Source organism: Myotis nattereri (assembly GCF_964212035.1).
Source record: "Myotis nattereri genome assembly, chromosome: 10".
Classification (NCBI taxonomy): Eukaryota; Metazoa; Chordata; class Mammalia; order Chiroptera; family Vespertilionidae; genus Myotis; species Myotis nattereri.
In genome coordinates, this window is record NC_138085.1 from 83,834,632 (window position 1) to 83,848,830 (window position 14,199).

The 14,199-nt window shown below is 59.9% G+C and overlaps 1 protein-coding gene across 1 annotated transcript in view; it reads left to right on the forward strand.

The window, feature by feature from the left end:
• The window catches only part of PXDN (peroxidasin), a gene marked incomplete at its 5' end in the record, with an annotated part of 52,657 nt that overhangs the window by 23,541 nt on the left and 14,917 nt on the right, over positions 1-14,199 (forward strand). The window contains 8 exons of the mRNA XM_081100703.1: positions 1,739-1,810; positions 3,968-4,039; positions 4,548-4,619; positions 6,898-7,067; positions 8,101-8,218; positions 9,215-9,384; positions 12,435-12,707; positions 13,825-13,941. Coding sequence (XP_080956829.1) covers positions 1,739-1,810; positions 3,968-4,039; positions 4,548-4,619; positions 6,898-7,067; positions 8,101-8,218; positions 9,215-9,384; positions 12,435-12,707; positions 13,825-13,941 — 1,064 coding nt within the window. The remainder of the gene's footprint in view (positions 1-1,738; positions 1,811-3,967; positions 4,040-4,547; positions 4,620-6,897; positions 7,068-8,100; positions 8,219-9,214; positions 9,385-12,434; positions 12,708-13,824; positions 13,942-14,199) is intronic.

Below are 14,199 nucleotides of genomic sequence, written 5' to 3' on the forward strand. Positions count from 1 at the left end.
TGTGCAAACCGGCGGCGTCCCAGCGTCTTGACTGACATGCGTTTGCACGTATTAGTTTGGTCCGAGTGTTTTCTGTCTGTCTGTCTGCCCGTCCGTCTGTTTGTTCATCCTCACGGGAGGATACATTTTCGTTCATTTTTAGAGAGTGGAAGGGATGGAGGGAGGGGGGGAGGGAGAGAGAAACATCGATGTGAGAGGGGGACACATTAATTGGTTGCCTCCCACATGTGCCTCGATCCGGGCCAGGGATCGAACCTGCAACCCAGGTACCCCCGACCCTTCAGGGTGTGAGCCAGCGCTCTAACCACTGAGCAGCCCGGCCCACGTGGTTATGCACTCCTTCCCGGGATTCCTTACTCTCACTTTCTTTAAAAAATATGTATTTGTATTGATTTCAGAGAGGGAGAGGGAGAGAGAGATAGAAACATCCATGATGAGAGAGAATCGTGGATCGGCTGCCTCCTGCACACCCCACACGGGATCAAGCCTGCAACCTGGGCATGTTTCCCGACGGGAATCGAGCCCTGACCTCCCGGTTCCTAGGCCAGCGCTCATCACTGAGCCACGTGGGCTGCACCATCTGCTTCTTTAAAGTGCGTGAACACGTGTCGCCGTGGTGTCCATTTTGTTCTGAAGAAATGCCCAGAGTCCCCTCCTCGGAGCGTGACTCACGCCGGCCCCGGAGGTGCCGCCTGCTGGGCCGGGTGCGAGCTTCGTGCCTGTGCGTGACGTGCGGTGACCCTGCCCGGCGGCTGCTCTCCACTGCACAGGGAGGGAACCCAGGCGGGACAGCTCGGCGGTGGCCAGGGTCCGACTCACGCGGCCTGGCCCGGGAACCAGGGCCCCGGCCCTGGCTGTGGGTGCGGGCACTGCGGCCGGGGCTCTGGCGGTGTGTGGAGGCTTGTGGTTCTTGGTGCGGCCACCCGGGCAGAGCCGCCCAGAGGGGACGGAGCGTTAGGGGGCCGTGTGGGATCTGGTCAGCGGCTGCACCCACGTTGCTCCCTGAAAGGCAGGCAGTCACGTGCTCTGCGAGCGACATGCCGTGTTGCAGCTTCGGGGGGAATGTCACTTGTCGGGCGGAGTGGGCGGGTGGGAACCCGGTCCCTGGGGGCCGACGGGAAGTCAGCATGCAGGAGCGGGCGGTGAGGTCCGTGCTGCCCGCCTGGCCCTGGGGAGCGCCCGCCCGGGGCAGGAGTCCGAGCCCAGGACTCACCTAGTTCCCACGATGCTCTGGGGCTCCCCGAGGTCCGACCTGGGAGCAGGAGGGCTGTGCCGGGAGCCGGCCCTGCCGGGACAGGTGGATAGACCCACGTGGTTTGTCCTCAAGCCAAAGACTTTCTAAAATAAATATATTTTTATTGATTTCAGAGAGGAAGGGAGAGAGAGAAACATCAGTGAAGAGAGAGAATCATTGATCAGCTGCCCCCTGCACACCCCACACTGGGGGTTGAGCCCACAGCCTGGGCATGGGCCCTGACCGGGCGTCGAACCGTGACCTCCTGGTTCCTAGGTCCATGCTCAACCCCTGAGCCACGCCCACCTGGCGCACCTGTCACTTTCCTGAAGAGGCAGGTGTGGTTGGAGCAGCTCCACCTGATGCCCTGTGATTGCCCTTGAACCTGGGGGGCGCGGGAGGAGCGGCGTTCCCGTGCGGTGTCCCCGTGTCCCACCCGCCCCCCGAGTCTGCAGTCCCTGCGCAGGGGACGCCGAAGCCGCTAACGCTCCTTTCTTGTTTCAGCTATCTGTACAAGAATGAGATCCAGGCGATTGACAGGCAAGCCTTTCAGGGACTTTCCTCCCTAGAACAACTGTAAGTGGCCCGCATGTGCCCTCTGCTGCTTAGGGAGTTCCGCCTGTGCCCTCACAGGGAACAGACCCTGTGCTGTGTGCATGACGCATGCTGCGCGTGTGGGCGTGGGGCACCTGCATGCCAGGACCCGCGCTGGCCTCCTGCGGCCACGCGACTGTCCGTCCGCCGGCCCCGGCCTGTGCCCGTCACTGGGACACACACAGTGAGACTGACCGACCCCGTGCCCCTGGTGCCCCCCGACGTGGATGAGAGACAGATGTGCAAACTGGTTCGCGGGAGTGGAGGCCCTTCGGGGACGGGGTGGGGCCGTGCGGACGGGGAGCTGCTGTCATTGTCCGTTTCCTGTTTGTGAATCGAGATGATGTCATTGCTGCGGGGAGAACACAGCCTGCACGTGTTCCTCGTTAGTGCACGCGGACGGCTGCTCTCGGGAATTCCTACTTTGCTGCGCGGTCAGCAGCTCCGTTCTGAGTAGAATTCCTGGGAAAAGCAGTTTTTCCAGGCGGCCTGGCCGGTCCCGTTTGGCCACTGAGCCGAAGCTGTCCCAGGAGCTCTGCGTTGTCAGTTTTACTCCCGGGGACGGGAGGCAGCTGTCGGCCGTGGCAGCCTCACGCCCTGCGCGTGGCCTGGGCTGCCTGAGCCTGGGCTGCCTGAGCGGCTGGCGGGTCCGAGCCCTCTGGGCGGAGCTGGGCTGGGCTCCCTGAACCACACAGGGGCCATGCTGCCCAAGAGCATTTACCCCGTGAGCCCGAGCTGGCTGCGGAGGTGCTGGTTGGATTCGGGCTCCGGCAGGCGCTGGCCTGTGATCGAGGCGAGAGGAGGGGGTGGTGACCTGGCTCTGGGCCTGGAGGCCTGAGGTCTGCAGGTCCCCCGGGGGCTGTCCGCACCCTCCGGACTGACTCAGTCACTCTCAGGTGTCCTGGGGAGCTGGCCGGGGAGACCGGGTGCCGGCAGGACAGGGCGCTGACGGGGGAGGTTGGTGACCCTGGAGTTAGTGATCTGGAGACGTAGTGTCTCTGACGGTAGAGGGTGAGTTTTGAGAAACTTCCCTCTGTTTGTGCTCACGACACAGGCCCAGGACCACTGGTGCCCTCATGGCCGCCTGTCCCCAGAGTGTCCGGGAGAACCTGGCGTTTAAGACGGGCGCTTCGTGGGGAGGGTGCCTGGGCCCAGGGCGCGTGGGGCAGGGGACCCTCTTGCTGTGTGGCCAGGAGGGCCTCTGGCAGAAGCACCCAGAAGTGTTTGACTTCAGGAAAAAAAACACCCACTTTTCAAAGTGAGAAAAGCAGTGCAGTATGTCCTCGGGTGACTTCGGAGATCCGTTCCCACGGCGACGTAACGCGATTTTCGCCGTAAGGCAGAACCCACCTACAAAAGCACCTGCGTCGCTCACATGGAGCCCAGGCACAGCAGTCGTGAAGGGAAACAGTAAACAAAATGCAAAAGAAAGATAACAGTTCCTGACCTTTACTTGCGGTAAATAAATAATAAAAAACATAAAGCACAGACGTCGAAATGACAGAACTTTATTTTTTTTTAATAAATAAATGGGAGATGGTGACGTAACCACGAAACGACGTACGTGGAGTCCGACGTACCCCGAGGACTGCCTGTATTCGGGAAAATCAGAAGAGGGAGATGCCTTAGATGCCAAGAATGCGAACTCTGGGTGCCCCCTGTAATGATTATGGGACATTCGAGGAAACACGGGATCTCACTGAATTCGGGCCGTTTTCCTTTCGATTCCCTGGTAGCTTCTGCAGCTGACGGTGTGGAATCAACACTGCTCCCCCCCCCCTCCCCTCCCCTCCCCTGAATCCGTGTGTAAGGAGCGGATGTGATGACGGATTCACACTCCTGTACGGACGCTGACCTTCCTCTGAGAGGTCGGGGATTGTGAGGGGGGATCAGAGCCGTGGGCAGTCACCCCCTCCGTTCCCAGGCGACAGGAGCGCGGCCGGTGTCTGACCAGGGTCACTGGCCATTCGGTCGTAGAGTCAGCCCCGGGTTGCAGGTGTGTCGAGCCTTCCTAGTTCTAGAATAATCTGTTGACGTATGAATTTGAAATGACTTTAGAAAACGAATTTCGGCTGAAAATCTAGGCCTGCGAGAAGTAAGTAAATAATTAAAATTGTTTTTCTTCTTTAACTTCTCTAGGTACCTGCACTTCAACCAGATAGAAACCCTGGACCCCGAGTCCTTTCAGCACCTGCCCAAGCTGGAGCGGCTGTAAGCCTGCGGCTCCTGCCAGACCGGGCGGGGCGGGGCCAGACGGGGTGGGGCGGGGCCCGATGGGGCGGGGCCAGGCCAGACGGGGCGGGGCGGGGCCCGATGGGGCGGGGCGGGGGCGGAGCCAGGCCAGACGGGGGGAGGGGCGGGGCCCGATGGGCGGGGCGGGGCCAGGCCAGACGGGGCGGGGCCCGATGGGGGCGGGGCCCGGTGGGGGCGGGGCTAAGGTGGGGGCGGGGCCGTGGCGGATAGAGGTGAGGTCGCTGCTAAAACACCTGGAAATGCTCTGGGGATAACACCCGTCCAGCTCGGAAGCGGGACCAACCGTTTTCTCTTTCTGGGGGAATGAGGGTAACAGTTGACGTCGTTTTTGGACGCGCTCTTCCTTTCGCTCGTGTTGAATAGACGCAGTCGCTGTGATTTAAAAGCAGATTTATTCGCCTGCTTGTGACCTTTCCTATACACCTAAGACGTATTTTTAAAAGTAGGTTCTTGTCTCTCCCGACAGGTTTTTACACAACAACCGGATTGCGCATTTGGTCCCGGGGACATTTAACCACTTGGAATCCATGAAAAGACTGTAAGTTGTGCCGTCCCCTCTGCGCTCCCCGTGCCTGGGCCTCCGTCCTGGGTGTGGTGAGACGTGTGTCTCGCCTGCATGTAGCTCAGGAGACAGAACCTACCTGAGGGGACAGACTCCCCCCGTTAGAAGGCCAGGGCGTGTGGCCATCGGCTATTTCTTGAGTGGGCTGATAAGGTATTTTAAACGCCATTTCAAAGCCTTCGCCTGGATTTTAATTCATGGTGCGTATGTCCCCTGTGGAAGTAAAGTCCGTCTGAGGAGCCCTGCTCCGGGTCCATACCTGCCGTTAGGTGGACACGTCCACAAACACGTGACGTGGCCTGCAGTTTGCTTGCCCCGTTTCTCAGCCTCTGAAGTAATTTTTCTCATCTGAGTCATTTCTTATAATAGACTCAGTCCTGATGGGAAAAGTTGACGTGTGTTTTTGCTTTCGGTTTGGAGGCCGTGTTTCCGGGCATGAGTTACTCAGTACAGCGGACCGCACTGAAGACACGAGACAGACTTTCATCTCCGTTTATTGATGTTTTCCTTTAGGGTAAAGCAGTCACCAGCCAAAGTAAAACACATTCTCGGGGGAGATGGGATGGTGCTGCACAGTGAAGGGTAAATAGGAGAGAACCAGAGAACCGGCCAGGGGTTCCGACGGCCCAGGCAGGCAGGCCGGTCCACGGGGTGTAGCATATGCTCTGTGTCCAGACTGGGCCAGTCCTTTAACCTTCATCCTCTTCTCTGCCCTGTGTGCTCCCCGACTTGGCTCAATCTACGAAAGCCTAGATGTTGAGGCCTGTTCTCACCCCAGACGCCAGAGGGGAGCACAGACTTGACGGGCTCCCATCCCTTGTCCCTCACCAGCTGGTCCACCGCGCTGCCCCTGGCCTGTCCCACCTACAGAGGACCTGCTATTCTTTTGTTTTGTTTTTAATATATTTTTATTGATTTCAGAGAGGAAGAGAGAGGGAGAGATAGAAACATCAATGACGAGAGAGAATCATTGATTGGCTGCCTCCTGCACGCCCCCTACTGGGGATTGAGCCCGCAACCCTGGGCATGTGCCCTTGATCAGAATCGAACCTGGGACCCTTTGGTCCACAGGCCGACGCTCCGTCCACTGAGCCAAACCAGCTAGGACAAGGACCTGCTATTCCGAGGGGCCGCCGGGTCCAAGGGAGCCAGGCACATGCCCCCGCATGTCTGTGCCCTCCGGTCCCCGCAGCCTCCCCACCCAAGGGCCCAAGCACAGGAGAGCGGTGTCCTCTTGGGGAACCGAGCTCGAGGTCTCTGCCTGCTGGGCAGCATCTCAGCCCCACCCTGCAGACCCCCCGGACCCTTTGTGTCTCCTCCTGGGGAGCCAGTATATCCCACCATGGGGTCATCAGAGAAATGACCGTCCAGGCAGAGGACCAGTTCTGCCCACGGTTCCCGCGGAGCCTGTGTCCTGGGAAAGACAGGTGGTGGGGGGTGGGAGTGTGACATCACAGGCCTAGGGCTCCCAGGGGGCCTGGGCCTGCAGTGTGGACTCAGTGGTGCGGTCACCCCACGCTCCCCACACCTGAGCTCTGGGCCCCTGAGAGCCTCCTCGGTGAGCCACGCAGCACCTGCCTGAGCGGGTTCACGATGAGCCCCTCCTGTCCGCGCCCCACACCTGTTAGGTAACCAGCAGCCACGCCACCTGGTGGCGCCCCGTCCCGTAGCAGCCACCTCTCACCTGGGGGCCGTGTTGCACTCGCAGTGGACAGTCCCCGGTGGAGGGAACCCCTCCCTGTGCCAGGCAGCACCTTTCAGGAAAACTCCCTGAGGTTTGTGCGTTATGAGCTGGATTCAGAAATAAACCCCAGACCCCAGCCCTGGCCTGGCTGGCTCAGCGGATAGAACATCTCCCTGTGGACTCAAGTGTCCTGGGTTCGATTCCGTCCGGGGCACGTCCCTCGGTTGCAGGCTCCGGCCCCGGTCGGGGTGCGTGCAGGAGGCAGCCAATTGATGTGTCTCTCTCACATCGATGTTTCTCTTTCTGCCTCACCCTCTCCCTTCCATGCTCCAAAAAGAAATCAATGGAAAACTAGGTGAGGATTAACAAAAAGAATAACAAAGACAACCCTTTACGAAGCAGCGCTTGGCTGCAGAAGATGCAGGATTTATAAAACGAGAGGAAGAGCCCGTCCTGGGTGCAGTCCAGGTGGTGTCGTTCGGGGACGGTGCAGGGCCAGCGAGACGACCTGAGGACAGGCCTGCACGGAGGGTTCCGGGCGGGTCCGGGACTCACTGCTCCTCTTCACAGGCGGCTGGACTCGAACGCGCTGCACTGCGACTGTGAGATCCTGTGGCTGGCGGACCTGCTGAAGGCCTACGCCCGGTCGGGGAACGCGCAGGCAGCGGCCACCTGCGAGTACCCCCGGCGCATCCAGGGCCGGTCCGTGGCCACCATCACCCCCGAAGAGCTGGACTGTGGTGAGTGAGCCGCGTGGGCACGGCCGAGGGTGTGGGCGTGGGTGTGGGCATGCCCTGGCCGGTCCCAAAGTCAAGTCTTGGTGGGGCCTGAGGAGGAGCCTCCATGCAAAGCCCTGCTCTGTAGTGTCTGTAAGAAGGTATTTCCTTTTTATAAACCTTTATTTAAAAATATTTTTTTATTGATTTTAGAGAGAGAGGAACATCAATGAGAGAAACATTGATCAGCTGCCTCCTGCAAGCCCCCTACTGGGGACCCAGCCAGCAACCTGGGCATGTGCCCTGACCAGGAATCGAACCCGTGACCTCCTGGTTCATAGGTCGACACTCAACCGCTGAGCCACTGGGCGGGGCTAAAGGCATTTGTTCATAAACTCGCGTTTACTTTGAGGCCCTGCAAAGGCAGCGGAATGGAGCGCATTGCTGCCTTGCAGGCCGCTGGGTGGAGAGGACCCCTGGGCGGTGACCTCATGGGTGCGAGCTGGGTCCCCACCTGACGCCTCACCAGCAGCCACGGAAACGCAGAACCCCACCAGATTGCAGGATTCCTGTGAATCCCGAGGAGTCCAGGCTGGTCTTTTCATGTCAGCCCCGGTTTTGGTGCTAAAACGAATTTTTGTCATTGTTTCTCACGCATGAAAGGCAAACCGTGAGCGTGAGCAACCACCGGGCCTGGTAAATGCCGGCTGGTGTCGTGCACTCGCAGGAGCAGCTGCGCGTCCGCATCGCCCTCCTGCCAGCCCACCCGCCCGCCTGCCCGCCTGCCGGGCCCTGGGCACGCGCGGCTGCTGCAGCCGGACGGGCATCGCTTCCTGCTCTTTATGCCCTGAAACGCGGGGTGGGCTGGGGAGGAGGCCGCTGCCCTGAGGCCCGCGGTGGGTGAGGGCGCCTCCCGGGACGTCGGAGACGCTGCAGAGACGGCCTCCCCACCGACCGGCTGCCCAGATGCCCCTGACCCTCCGCGACGCTCTCGCCGGGAGGGCGCGGTCTGGGGCCGGTTCCTCTGCCGCTGAAGCCCGCCCCCCTTGTTGTGCAGAAAGGCCCCGGATCACGTCGGAGCCCCAGGACGCGGACATCACCTTGGGGAACACCGTGTTCTTCACCTGCAGGGCCGAGGGCAACCCCAAGCCCGAGATCATCTGGCTGCGAAACAAGTGAGGGGCGCTGGTCGGGCGCTGGGGGGGCAGCTCGCCCATCCTGCAGACCCCCTGTGTCTGCTCCTGGGGAGACGTGTCCAGAGAACTTTCTCATCATTAGTGTCTCTCTCTCGCCTTCCTCTCGGAAATCAATAGAAGCACAAAGTACATAAGTAAACGAAAGGGAGACGAACACACTGGCTCAAGCCCTTCACGTCTCTGTTTACAAGTGAACCAACTGAGGCGAAAAGTTAAAATGGCTGAGCCCCTGCCTGGCATCTGGTGCCGCCTGCGCTGGCCGCCTGCCTCCACCCACCGCCCCCCCTCCCCTGAGCGCCCGCCTCCCCCATGGGCCTGGCTGGCTTCACCTGAGCCTCTGCCTCACCTGCTGGGTCAAGTGCTTGTGGGAGGGGACGGGCCACATCGGTAAGGATCCTATTTGTGGGCCTGGGTGACTGTTGCTCCCGCCCCGGACCCTGGAGAAGGAGATGGTTTCAGTTTCGGGGCTTGTTGCAGGGAGAGGAGTGTGGGGGGCAGGGAGAGGAGAGTGGGGGGTCGGGCAGGGCTGCAGCCTGTGGACTGGGCACCGGGTCTGTGCCCAGCACAGGGAGATGCCCCTCCAGCGGGGCTCTGCGCTGTCAGCCACGTCATCTGCTCTCAGTAACGTAAACAGTTCTGCCCATTGTCTGGAATGAATTTGCCGGAAACAAAGGAAGAGGTTGTTTCTGTTTCCCCACTGAGTTCTTTGACTCCCTTTGGGACCCTCCGCTTTGAAAGGTTTACGTCTTTATGGAGAGCACCTGTGCACAATAAACAGACAGTGGGTTAATTAGAGATGCAACGACGTAGGCACTTTTCCCAGAAACGCCCACCAGTCAGGCTGTTGGGAAAGTTCCTGGGAGGCAGCCCCCGCCCCCCGCCCTCTGATGCGCTGGGGCCCTGGGACGCTGTGTCCACGGGTCCGGCCCGCGGCTGGGGTAGAGCCTGATCCGACGGACGGACGTGTGCTTGCAGCAACGAGCTGAGCATGAAGGCGGATTCCCGCCTGAACCTGCTGGACGACGGGACGCTGATGATCCAGAACACGCGGGAGACGGACCAGGGCGTGTACCAGTGCATGGCCAAGAACGCGGCCGGCGAGGCCAAGACGCAGGAGGTGACCCTCAGGTACTTTGGGTCTCCAGGTACGTGGATGGTCTTGCCCGCGGGGGTCCCTCCTAGGGTTGGCGTCCACCCCTCCCGCCTGCACCCCGGCTGGTGCCGCGGGAACCAGCCTCCTGCCTCTGGCCGAGGCCCCTGCCAGGGGCGCAGTCCCAGGGGAGTCGTGATCTTTGCCCTGGCCCACACGGTCCCTAGGCCAGGACGGACACTCAGTGGACAGCCGAGCCGGCGGTGCTGCGGGGCAGCGACCAGAGGGCGCTGGAGAGCTGTCCCCCCACCTCTGACCCTCCCAGTCGCCCTGGTCCTGAGGGGCAGCTGCCCTCTACTCCCGTTTGGCAGGGGGGTCTCCGTAGTGTTACGAGTTTGGTTATTGGAAAAGAAGCCAAAATCTGGGTTTTTCTGTAAAATTCCCAGGTGGAAAGTGTTGGCACCGATTTACGAAGACGGTCTTACCAGCGAGGCACAGCTGTGGCCTCGGTCGGTCCGAGTGCCCAGGTCGCAGCCCTGCTCGCCTCATGTTTAACCTGAGAACTTGGGTGGGAGGAGGACTGGCCTGGGAGGAAGGTCCAGCCGCCACCTGCTGAGAGGGCACAGCCGCTGGGTGCCCCGTGGTCTGCACACGCCCCCCCCCGCCCCCCCCCCCCCCCCCCCCCCCGCCAGGCCGGCTGCGTCTGTAACTGCCTGCGGGCCCTGGCCGCCACCCTGGGCTCCCCCCTCAACCACCCTAGGGGTTCCCTGGTGAGTGTATTTCCGGCAGGCCGCTGTCCAGGGCCCTTCCAGTGGTCGCTGAGTGTTTCTTTGTTTAGATTCTCAGCTCTTTAAAAGGTGTTTGCCACATCCCAGCGGAGGGTCTCCTGTCTTGTGAATGAGACTTCCTGGTATCGGATTTCAGCTCAAAGGGAGGCCCTGCCTCGATCAAAGCCCTTGTCAAACCACTCCCACAAGTGACAAGTCGTAGGGCGCCCAGTGGGCACCTGCTATGGGAACCTCTGGGGCTCCGGGCCCAGGGGAGCGGGGGCCGCAAGCGTGAGGAATAGGGGAACCCCCAGAACAGTGAACAGCGGGAGGCAGCGCTGCAGGAACGTGTCACAGAGCAAAGGAGAGTAACAAGTCAGCAAGGGGCTGGGTTAGGCAGCCGCCCGCCGAGACAGGCGTGTTTCACCACCTGTGACAGCGGTTCTCAACCTGGGCTGCACGTTAGAACCCCCTGGGAATCTTTTTAAAACCCTGATTTCTGGGCCTCATCCTCCGGAAATTCTGTTTCTTTGTTACTCATGTTGTGGCCTCACCCCATCACAAAGAAACAGCATTTCCGGAGGACGAGGCCCAGAGATCAGGATTTTAAAAAGATTCCCAGGTGCTTCTAACGTGCAGCCAAGGTTGAGAACCACTGGTCTATGAGGTTGTGTCTTCCCCGGGAACAGTAGCCTTATTTGGGGTGCGACTCTGAGCCTGTCAGTCAGGTTCCCTAAAATACTCCTGGAGGGCCTCCCGGGACCTGGGGCGAGGCCCCGGCAGAGGGAATCGGCGTGAGGCAGCCCGTCCACCTGGACCGAGGCCGGCGAGCTGTCCTACGGGCGGGATGGGGCCAGCTGCCTATTTTCCTTAAAATCTGGGAACTACATTTTTACAGGATTGGAAAACCTAAGAGTTGTTAGGATCCGTGGTATTTCAGGATCCATAGTAACTATGTGAATTTCAGATTTCAGTGACCGTACTTATGTTTTACTGGAACATCACCACACTGATTCTTGCACGAGTTGTCCGTGGCCGCTCTCTGCTGCGGGGCAGAGCTGAGCTGAGATAGCAAAGCCCGCAGAGCCCAGAACGCATGCTGCCTGGTCCTTCGCAGACATGTTCCCAGGCTGTGCTGACAGTTCAAATGTTTTTATTGATTTCAGAGAGGAAGCGGGAGGGAGAGAGATCAGTGATGAGAGAGAATCACCCATTGGCTGCCTCCTGCACGGCCCCCCCCTCCCCCCCACTGGGGATCGAGCCTGAAACCTGGGCGTGTGCCCTGACTGGTTCACAGGTTGATGCTCAACCACTGAGCCACACCGTCCGGGCTCTGTGACAATTTATAGGAGTAATTGCAGCCTGACTCCTAAGCCTCCGGGAGTCTCAGAGGCTGGAACGCATCCATTTAACCGGCCCCTTTCGGGAACGTGTAGGGTTTGCCCCCCAAGCCTTTTGCTATCACAGGCCCCTGCCCCTTTATCCAAACCGCTGGGCCAGGCGCGGGTTAAATTCAGAACTTTGGGAACTTCTTTCAGAAGGGCCACTCGGCTCCTCCGTAAACATCCCACCTCCGGTGTGAATAGTCAGCGGAGAAGTGCGGTCGCCGAGTGGCCGCGACCTTTGTAAACAAGTGATGAGGTCATGTTGGGTCCGGGATCCTGGACGAGGGTGTCGGTCGGAAGAAATAACACAGCGATTGAATGAGACCTTTATTACGTGTCGTTTTTTAAAAATATTTTCCAGTTGCTTTCAGAGAGGGAGGGGGAGGGGGAGAGAGAGAAACATCCATGATGAGAAAGAATCGTTGGTTGGCTGCCTCCTGCACGCCCCACACTGGGGATCGAGCCCGCGACCCAGGCCTGTGCCCTGACGGGGAATCGAACCCGGGACCCTCCAGTCCCCAGGCTGACGCTCTAGCCACGGAGCCACATCGGCGAGGGCTGTCTCAGTGTAGTTTTAACTTGTGAAACTTACTATTGTAGATGTTCCAACTAGACTTGGAAAACAGGGTTTTACCGATCGGAACCATAGGGAGGCTTAGCCAGAGCGACAGAATGGATTCAGGAAAAGCCAAAACCAGGCGCTCCTGCCTCGTCCTATTGGAGAAGAACCCCCCCCCTCCCCTCGCCCCCCGCTCATGGGGCCCACTCCTCACGAGACCCAAGGCAGGGGCCGCTTTTATTTTCTGGGCATTTCTGTAAAAAACAACCAAGACGGGAAAATGGGCGGCTAAGCCGTGTCTGTGTGACAGCAGCTTAGCGGCCAGCAGACAGACGGAGCCGCGGACAGCGGACGCCGAGCTGAGGGGCTAACTCACTGTGTTTCGTCGCGACAGCTCGGCCCACTTTTGTAATCCAGCCGCAGAACACGGAAGTGCTGGTCGGGGAGAGCGTCACGCTGGAGTGCAGCGCCACGGGCCGCCCGCTGCCCAGGATCGCCTGGACCCGCGGGGACCGCTCGCCCCTGCCCGCCGACCCCCGCGTGAGCATCACGCCCTCGGGCGGCCTCTTCATCCAGAACGTGGCGCAGGAGGACAGCGGGGAGTACACCTGCTTCGCGGCCAACAGCCTGGACAGCGTCCACGCCACGGCCTTCATCATCGTCCAGGGTGAGCGTCCCGGGGCCCCGCCCCCGCAGCCCTGCCCGTGGGCCCGCTGCGCCCTCCGCCTGATGCCCGCCAGGAGGGGCCGTCCCCGGGACCACCTTCGAGTTCGCCTCCGCACTTACGCCTCCGCCGGCTGTGACTTGGAGGACGGGCTGTTTGGGGCTGTTTCCTGGCTGTGATCCCGGCTCCCGGAGCTCTGGCGAGTGCGCGCCGCGGGCGACCACGTGGGGTTTTGTGTGCATGTGTGTGCACGCGTGTGCACGCGTGTGCACAGGCATATTAATCAGGAAGTCCTCGCACATTTTGGAATTTCCCGGGATTGATTCTCGGACACAGGAGGCCCCGGGCTTTAAGATGTGTGCTGTGCATTTCCAAATTCCTTGACTCAATACTGAATTTATCAGTGTGTGTTGTTGTTGTTCATCCTCACCCAAGGCTATTTTTTCCCATTGATTTTAGAGAGAGAGGAAGGGAAGGGGAGGGGAAGAGACAGAGAGAGAAACATCGATGTGAGAGAGACATCAATGGTTGCCTGCCACACACACCCCCACGGGGCCGGGGAACCTGCACCGCGGCACCTGCCCTTGACCAGGAATCGAACCTGTCACCTTTGCTGCACAAGCTGACGCTCTAACCACTGGGCCACTGGCCAGGGCTGAGTCTGTTCATTTTTATGTAAATTGCAAAGTGTTTGGTGGAGCCTTAGGACAAAATAGAAATGGGAATAAGAGAGAAACGAGTCCTTTCCCTGCTCCTCTCTCCGCCCACTTTCCCCGCCTCCACGGAAACCACCGTGAGGTTTGCTAACCTCCTTCTGGCACCTTCTCTGGGCAGGTGCCTGTGGTCATTTGGTATCGACGTCCTTCGTGTGGCTGATACTTTTATAAAAGTGGAATCACACGGGACACACTGGGGTTACATTTTTTTCCATAATAACAGACCAGCTCCTGCCCCTGGACTTCCCTCCTCTTCACCCCAAGTGTCTTCCTGACCTGCTCAGGCCGGGCCGGCAGCAGGCGTCCTGTCACTCAGGGCGGCCCCGCCCATGGGACGCCTCCCCCGTCTGCCGCCTCCTTAGGGAGCTGTCTTCTCACCGCGTGTCCCATCTCGCCCCTGGCAGCTCTCCCTCAGTTCACCGTGACCCCGCAGGACAGAGCTGTGATCGAGGGTCAGACCGTTGATTTCCAGTGCGAGGCCAAGGGATACCCACAGCCCGTCATCGCCTGGACGAAAGGAGGTAGGGTGCACCCCTAGTCCCCAGCCGTCACCAGCTCCCCCCCTCGGAACACCGACTCCGAAGCCAGCTGTGCCTTCCTCTGGCCCCCAAGCCCCAGGCTTCTGAGCAGGGCTGAGCGGTGGGTGACCCCGACATGGCCTGGGGGTCTTGCCTTTAATACACACTAATTAGGGTTGAATGAAATGTAATTCAGGGAAGATGAGCTGGAAGACCACAGTGGAATGAATATATATTTTTAAAGTTTTGCTCTCGGTTTAG